Genomic DNA, 8,827 nt, shown 5'->3' with positions numbered 1-8,827 from the left:
TATTCATGTCATGTGTGTGTGTCTACTCTGTTTTTACAATGATTTTAACTGTGGTAAACCTAGTTCTGACCTAAGGGGGAATTTGAATTGAGTTCATCTTGAGATCCTTAGAGAGACTTAGTCCCACAAATCTCATGGACATCTGTCAAGTCTATTGTTGTCATTTTCCCACTTTGAACTTTACGCTCTCCAATTTCACTCATGATGACCCTTACAAACAGTAGATGGGGAGAGGGGGACAGAGACGCCGTTTGCCCAGTAATACCATGCTGAGGAGAACTTTGAAGGGGCAGAAAGACTTCCAATTATGTGCCCATGTGTATGGGGAGTCGGGGGCAGAGCAAGGGGGAAGTCATGGGAACAGAACAAGCGGTCCACCACTAACAATTTGTGGGCAACCCTTTATGGTTAATTAATTTCTTCTCATTTCTGTATTTTCCCTGACGCTGAAAAAATCTATGTCTCCGTGGCATGAAAGAAGGAATTCTTGCCACCACATGTCCCTTGTGGGTTCCTGTAAAGTTAAAGTAAACACTATTATGAAAGGGAAGGGGCCAATGGAATGGTATTCATTTACCCTTTTAAAGAGGATAGAGAGGAAAGGGGAGAGAGGGAGAGAGAAAGAGATAGAGAGAGAGAGAGAGAGAGAGAGAGAGAGAGAGAGAGAGAGAGAGAAACAGAGATAGTCTCTCAAGGAACCATTATGTTTTTGCTCAACTTACTGTTAAAATAGTATGCTCTTCTGTGACAATGAGCGCAGGAAACCTTGAACTGCTAACAACAAATCACATGAGTGTTATGTTAACAGGGCCACTAAAGGTGGCAGGTAAATTGTAGTCATCAGCAGTTTCCTCACGCTCTACTGTATACCTCACTGATCTCTCTGTGTTGCAGTCATAGACTCATATACATACTGCACACACACACACACACACACACACACACACACACACACACACACACACACACACACACACACACACACACACACACACACACACACACACACACACACACACACACACACACGCATACTGTACACGCCCACAGCCAGCCCACAAAGTGACAGAGATTATCTGATGCATGTTCACCGCAATGCCAGTAAGATGTTGGAGTTTGCCTTTTACACTTTCACTAGATCCCAGAAATGTGTGGGTTCCTTTTTTATGTGGTTTCATCACAGTAATTTGACATTTAGCATGATACAAAGTGTCAGGAATCGGCCCAATAAAATCATAGAATTTCAATACTTTTACTCAGAATAAATATGCAGAAGGACTAACCACAGATATTTTTCCATGCCAGCTGTTATGACTGAACGTAGGTGCACTTTGCCATGTATAGGCCCAAATGGAAACACTGCCAGACCAAAAGGTCTAGTAGTGTATGTTGCAATTACATGACCAAATATTTCTACTTTGACTGGAAGGGACATTTGACTGACATAACCAACCAACCAAATTCATGTCATGTAACGTTAAGGGCCTGGAACGAATACAGTTGTCTGTGGTAGAAAATGTGCCAGGAAATATGCATATTACTGTAATGGACACCCTGAAGAACCAATGTGGAGGGAAATCACGTATGCCCTACATTAGGCTATTCTGTTAGCTTTTATTCAGCTATAGGGTTAATACAGGAACAGTCTACTCCAGGATGACTTACCAAAACAAGAGGGAGGGTCTCATGAAATGTGGCCAAAAAGACATCCGGAAGCCATAACAGCTGAAGACCTTGAGTAGCCCTTAGTGTTGGATAAAATGTAAAACACCGAAGGGAATTGTGAAAAGTTTATCCACAATCAAAGAGTTGAGTCTTTACATGAGAATCTGTTCACTTATATGTTTTGATTTACAGTATTACCTAATGTCAATACTCACTGCATAAAATTAAAATCATAACTCAAAATTATATCCCATCTGGGATGCCAAAGGCCTTATCAGCACTGTCAGTGTTGGATGTCTTGATAAAATCACTATTTAAGTTCAGGCATGCTTGGCCTATTGCATGGACATATTCGAGAGGCCAAGATGTGTGTGGGTGAGTGGGTGTGTGTGGGTGAGAGAGGGAGAGAGAGAGAGGATATCTCCAACTCTGCCTCTATTCAGTCTGTCTCCTCCCTACATCCTAGGGGCAGGACTGTGTGTAATAAACAGGCTTCATAAATCTCCCACCCCCACATTCTTGTCCTCCACTTTTCCCCCCTCCAACAACTCCTTCTCTCGTCTCTAGCCCGCCGACTGTTTTCTCTCCGCTTTTCTTAATGACCAAGTTCTGACACCCCCTCTTGACTGAGCCTGTGGCTTGTTTGACCTGGATGAAGGGGATTTTGAGTGGGTGGATGTGGGAAACTGTGTTTAACCCAGAGGGTTGTTGCATAAGAGGCACTGAAGTCAATAGTGTTTTTTTGTGGTCACTTCGTATTTATTAAAATAGCTGGCGATGGGCAATGACAGACCAGACCCAATCAATTCACTGAGCTTATGGTTAAGGGTAATTCATTCATCCCAACCATAGAAGATAACCCCAATGTTACTTGTTACACATTATCATAACACGCTTAGGCTACTAAACCTATTTGACATAGCCTACTTACTTGACTTCCTTTTAAAAAAAATAATAATAATAAAAATACATATGCCTATTCAAAACAAATGGAAACATGGTTAAAATTGCTACGCACGTGTGCAGCGCCTGCCTAGTATAGTCACTACAGGGTTAATAAATATTTTCTTGAGCACACACCGGAAAGTCCCGCGCATGCTGTTTGAGCCTGATAATTAAACATGCACTAATGACAGAGGCAGCGGTGCAGATACATTCAACACGTATGCTAAAGTTGCCTTGGAAAATTAGTGCGCATTTTCTGTGAACAATTATCCGAATCCGTTCTCAAGACAGCACTTGGCATGCTAGTATTTTTCTATCCTAACTAATGAAATCCAAATGACTCGAAAATAAATGTTCTGAATAAACTTTCACTTTTACCAAAACCCCTGAAAACATAGCCGTTGAACTGGCAATAAATGAGTCTGAGCGAGGCTTTATTCACTTAAATAGCCTATGTAATCTACTCGTTAGAGTAGGCATGAGTTTTCCAGCCTCCAACAGTTCATGAAGTCTAGCCCCTAACGCCCATTCAATATTACGTTCACAAGCCCCGCCTTATGTGACAGTGTATAAAGCAAAATGTTGGACGAATTCTCGAGCAGAGGGGGTTTGTTAGGGTAGGAAAAGTGCATTATAAAGGAAAGCCGTCTTGTGTTGCAGAAGACCTTTTAAAGCATTGTTTTATTTAATTTTCTTCGCATCGAAGATGACCACAGCCGTGGCTTCGCCTTTTGACTTGAGCGAAGTGATCAACAAGGTAGCCTACTAAAGTTTTTGCTTGCAGTGGTTTCGCTGTGATACTAATGGAGTTTTGTCAAAAGTTAATGGCAGCGTTCAGAACTGTGTGTCAGATACTTTAGATGTAAACTAGCCTATTCTATATTTGGATTATGTATCAAATAGCGTTGGCTACTGTGGTCTGTTCGAAACTATTGTAACAAATGAACATATGAGGCGCTATTTTGTAAAAATTCGGACGGAACTTGGCGATAACTTGTTCGGGAACAATCAGCATGCATTGCTTTGCTTAGCCTGTTGAGCCAACCACACTTTCCCCACACAGAGAGCTTTGATGGCTTACTGCACTGATTTATCTTTGTTTTTCACTTTTATTCCATTGATTGAAGCCTATGTCTTTTAAAATCCTGGCGATTTGCTGTAAAGTTGGTGAACAGCCTACCCTTTAAGTGAACAGATGTACGCTGTAGTTAGTTAGCTAATCAGCGAAGTTTACTTCTAAGGCTTTTTAAGATTCTAACTTTGTTTTTCCAAATGTCTGGACAAAACAAAAGCTCGCATACTTGTCTGAGCTGCAGAGTAGAACGTTGGGTAAGGGAATATGTTGCGACCATAGACATATATACATATATATCTATGGTTGCGACTATGAAACACGTAGAGACTGATGGCTTGCAGAAAGTTTGTCAACGGCGTTCTATTGAATGCTACGATATGAAATGACGTGTTGTATTACCAACCTTGCAGTTGCATTTGCATTGAAGTTCTGAGAATTGAGGTGTACTTTCTTTTGTCATTTAGTTCCGATGTAAACAGAAGGCATTCTCTTGCACGTTTCTAAAGATGAGTGATGAGTGTTCTGCTTTGAGTCATCATTGCAACCAGTTTAAGCAATGCATACCTCCTTGGCTTTTGTAAAATTTCGAAAAATCGCTCGTTTAGGCAATGTGGTAACATTTTAGATTGTTTCAAATTGTGAAGGGTGACTAGTGTCGATAAAGTATGAATAGGCCTATTCTATTCATTCAGGCGCCTCGTCAATCCAGTTGTAATGCTCAATTTTCCCACAAATTTTGATCGGCTAACTTCACTGCGTCAATTACAACAGAGGGTTAACAAGTAGACCTTCGAGTTCCATGTACTTTGCTGGCGTTCATTCCTCTGCCTGGCCACTAGCCAAACCAGCTGCTGCTCTGCTCACTCATGGATTTGAATCCAAAATTCGAATAATTTGACTGTATGGCGAGGCATAGTGCATAGTCATTCATGGACTTCTTAATTACGCGTTTGTGAAGTCACGTTGAACTTCAAGGTTGCAACCATTCATCTAAACCTCCCCATCCCCTTCTCTCTCTTCCAGTACAACACCAAGATGCTGAACTACAAGAACAACATACTAACCGGCACTCATGGATTGTCGGTGCCCTGCTCCAGTGCCAACATGCCCAGCTCAACCCTGCTGGACAGGAAGGCCGTTGGCACCCCATCAGCCAGCATGTACCAGCGACGGCACTCGGTAACCCTACCCAGCAGCTCCAGACTCAACCACAACCAGTTTCTCAACTTGGCCAAGCCCTCTGACGTAACCCTGCTGAACGCTGGGTTGGTGGGCCACAGCATGGGCAGCATTGGCAGCATTGGCAGCAGCAATAACAGCAGCAGCAGCAACAAGGAGAACCGCCTGAGGGAGCGCTCTTACTCCGAGACAGGCGAGCGTCTCCTGCACAAGGGTGGCACCGGTCTGACCCTTGGTCCCCTCCCCACCTCCCCCACCAGCAATGGCAACAGCCCCTGCCTGGGCACCCCGACCGGGCAGGTGAACTCCAGCCGCTACAAGACCGAGCTGTGCCGGCCCTTCGAGGAGAACGGCTCGTGCAAGTACGGCGACAAGTGCCAGTTTGCCCACGGTGGCCACGAGCTGCGCAGCCTGAGCCGCCACCCCAAGTACAAGACGGAGCTGTGCCGCACCTTCCACACCATCGGCTTCTGCCCGTACGGCCCGCGCTGCCACTTCATCCACAACGCCGAGGAGCGCCGGGGGCCGCCGTCCGCGCCCATCTCGCCCCTCTCGGCCTCCAACGGCAAGATGGAGCGGCCGCAGCTTCACCACAGCTTCAGCTTCGCCGGCTTCCCCAGCACCGGCTGCGCCTCCTCCTCCTCCTCCTCCTCGTGCTCCTCCCTGGGCGGGAGCGCTGGCAGCTACCTGCGGGACGGCCCCACCTCCCTCACCCCGCCGCCCATCTTCCCCGCCGAGGACGAGATCCCCGAGTGGCCCAGCTCCAACCCCTTCACCTTCTCTGGCCAGAAGCTGGCCAACATCTTCTGCCCCTCGCTGAGCTTGCCCTCTGGTGACCCCGTGCCAACGGCTGCGGCCCCTGGCGCTCCCCTGACCTCTGTCGGCCAGGCGCCTCCCTCTCCCACGGGCAGCGGCGGCACGCCCTCGATGTACCTCTTCAGGCCGATGACCGAGTCCCCGCAGCCCTTCGAGTTTCCGTCCAGCCAGCCAGACTCGCTGTCGGACCAGGAGGGCTACCACAGCAGCTCGGGCAGCAGCAGCCTGAGCGGCTCCGAGTCACCCGTGCTGGACACCAGCCGCAGGCTGCCCATCTTCAGCCGCCTGTCCATCTCCGACGACTAGACAGACAGTTGGGGGGGCTTAAGAATAAAAATTTGGAAAAAAAAAATGTCAGCACTGCGCAGATGCTGCCTGCCCTGTAAGTCCACGTGTGGTGGTATACGCAGGGAAGCAACAGACGCATGAACACTTAAACGATCGCTCTTGGCGACCCTCTGCCTCAGCCCAATCCACCCCCTCCCGCTACCAGAAGCCCTTCCAGGAGGTGTGGGTATAGGGGGTTTAGATTCGCTGTGTCGTTGTTTTTGTTGTTTATCGTTTATTTCCCTCTTCCTTTTTTGTGTCAGGTTAGCCTCTTCAGGAATTAATAAGATGCAGTGAAGTAAGGGAACTCTTCTGTTTTGTTATTCCTTTTTTCAAAATCTTTTTTTTTCTATTTGAGTAAGAAAAAAAAGGAAGAGAAAAATCAAGACATGATTTCTTCTATTTAGAAGTGCCTAGTGTCTAGCACACCCCCTACCCCCAAGATATCTCATCTCATGCCTTAATGCCTTTGTGTGCCTATGTGCTAGACTTGCACAGGAATGCCACAGTAGGATCAGGTGACAGGAAGATGGTGGGACGAAAGGTGTTGGTGTTTGGATATTGTTATTATGTTTTTCATTGTTCCGTTTTCTGCCTATCTATATTGCTAAACAATAAGACTGTGTGCTGGGACGTAATGTCATGGAGGGCGGCCTACCCTCCTCCGATGGACTCGTTTGTTGTCTCATCTGTCACAAACTCGTTTCCTGGACTTGCTGAGCAGACTTCCAACTCCTGCCAGGACCAAACCAACACGGCTGTTTTGGCTCAACTTAAAGCTAAAAGGAAAAGTAGCATCTTGAGTGCCTAGGCTTTTTATGTGTGTGTGTGTGAGGAGGTGGATGCACAGTTCAGGCCTGTAAGGACTACTGATTTCAGTCTTCTTTTTTTACCCCCGTGTCCCCGTGTTTTTTTGGTTCTTCCCTGATACACACAGGAACAAAGCTGGGGATAAAGGAGTGTCCTTTTTTCTATCCCCCCCTCCCCCCCCCCCCCCCCCCCCCCTTCCCTAGCCCAGCCCATTGCAGTTGTTACCTTCTCCTATCTGTATGTCAGTCAGGCGAAAAAGCGCCACAAATGAAAATTAGAGTATCAAGTTTTCCCTCCTCCCCTTTAAACACACCCCTTTGAATAAGCTGCCAACTGCGGGGGAATTCCAGCATTCCCATGATCCTTCAGTATATCCTGCAATTTAAAGCCTTGTGTTGCTCAGAAATCTGCTCCACTCCCCTCCATATCTCCTCACATTCTTCATCTGTACTCTTTCATTTCCTTTTTTTTATTATTACTTATTACGATTGTTATTGTTTTGGAAACTTTCACAACTGAAGGTTTTTGCTTGTCACTGCTTATTTAACTTATCAAACATATTTATTGGTGATCATATGCATTTTTTTGTTAATTGTTTGTATTTATCTTGTTAATGAAACGATAGAATATATATTTTCTTTTATGTTAAATTATGATCTTCCGTATTAATCTAAAGATTGTGAAGACTCGTTAACTTTTTTCACAGTTTAATATATTGTACTACGATTACTTGTTTGCAACTACACTTTGATAAAGAAAAAAACTTAATTTAAATCAAAAAGTATGCATTTTTGCATTTTGATTATTTATTAAAACGTATTTCCCGAATATTGGACTGCAAGTTTGGCAAAAGCCCTGAGTATTCATTCCTGTGCAAAGGTATTTTGACTGTTTTATCAGACAGGTTTACTTCACTTTGTTTCTCCCTCCCATCATGCTCTGACAAACCGCCCTACATCCCTATAGGTCAAGCTTAGAGCAGATACTTCTGTCTCAGAAATTAATGTCTACAGAATGCACACACACACTCTTGCTTGCATTATTGCAGGCGTCTGAGTCATGTGTTGTCCCGGAAGATCACGCTCACTACAGAAGAGGGGTGGGTGCAGTTAGAACTCGTTCAACCCACCATTTCTCTGGTGACTCAATTAGAACAAACGGCTACTCGCGTTTGCCAATTAATCTCAAACCCTCCCTCTTCAATTATGGGACTGACCCAAGTGCCAAATGTAGTGGAGCAGCAGTAATCCATTATGACACATGCATTCATCACAGGCTCTGAAAAAGGACCGTGTGTATCATGTAGCGTTTGTTTTGTGTGATCGGTCATGTTTGCTTAAAAACAGTTGATGAGGGTGTGTTTTTAATTGTCAGATGAGCGTTTAAAGAGTGATTGTTTAGCGTTGGCACAATAAACAACAGATTCCGGCCCCATTAGGTTTGAGGACTGCGTCTGGATGTCTGGACATTTCTGCGCTGTCTCTGATGTTAAGTGCCTGTTCGATACATTCCGATGAGGTAAACGGCCCTTGCCTTGCTTTGGGAAGGAGATGAATTCTCAGGCTCAGAAAGCCTGTCTTTTTTTGTCATAGCTGGGTAACAGCTGATGCCAAGAAAGTACCTAAGCTGTTGAATGTATATTTTATTTTTTATTTTACAGCAGTTGCTGTTCACTACAATAATTCCATGTGATTTATCTCTTTTGTAATTGCAGTTTGAACCAATAAACCCCGTTTTTTTCGAGATTGAGAAGGCTCTTCCTCTTCTGAGCACTGCTTATGAACTTTATTGTAACACTGCACAATCAATTCCTCTCCCACCTATCAGGCTCATCTGTTTTCAAAGTCTGTTAACAAGACTACCACACTACGTACTTGCTCCTCGGCACACATACAAATCCCTTTGCCCACAAACACACACACACGGTGTACCAATAAGCAGAGAGCACTCTATTCTGGTGCTTGGTCCCTAAAGTCCCTTTTACAACCGTCAAAATGAATGGGTGAGTGA

The 8,827-nt window shown here is 45.0% G+C and overlaps 1 protein-coding gene across 1 annotated transcript; it reads left to right on the top strand.

The window, feature by feature from the left end:
• The first annotated feature begins 3,211 nt into the window (after positions 1–3,211).
• zfp36l1a (zinc finger protein 36, C3H type-like 1a) lies at positions 3,212–8,560 on the top strand. Its single transcript, XM_062522235.1, has 2 exons — positions 3,212–3,367; positions 4,709–8,560. The coding sequence occupies exons 1-2, from the start codon at positions 3,317–3,319 to the stop codon at positions 5,984–5,986; spliced, it is 1,329 nt and encodes a 442-aa protein (XP_062378219.1). The 5' UTR covers positions 3,212–3,316; the 3' UTR covers positions 5,987–8,560.
• Positions 8,561–8,827: the final 267 nt, after the last annotated feature.

This window comes from Sardina pilchardus, chromosome 20 (genome assembly GCF_963854185.1).
Source record: "Sardina pilchardus chromosome 20, fSarPil1.1, whole genome shotgun sequence".
In the NCBI taxonomy this organism is placed as follows: Eukaryota; Metazoa; Chordata; class Actinopteri; order Clupeiformes; family Clupeidae; genus Sardina; species Sardina pilchardus.
Note: the sequence above shows the minus strand (reverse complement) of the source record. Positions and strands in the feature narration are given on the sequence as shown.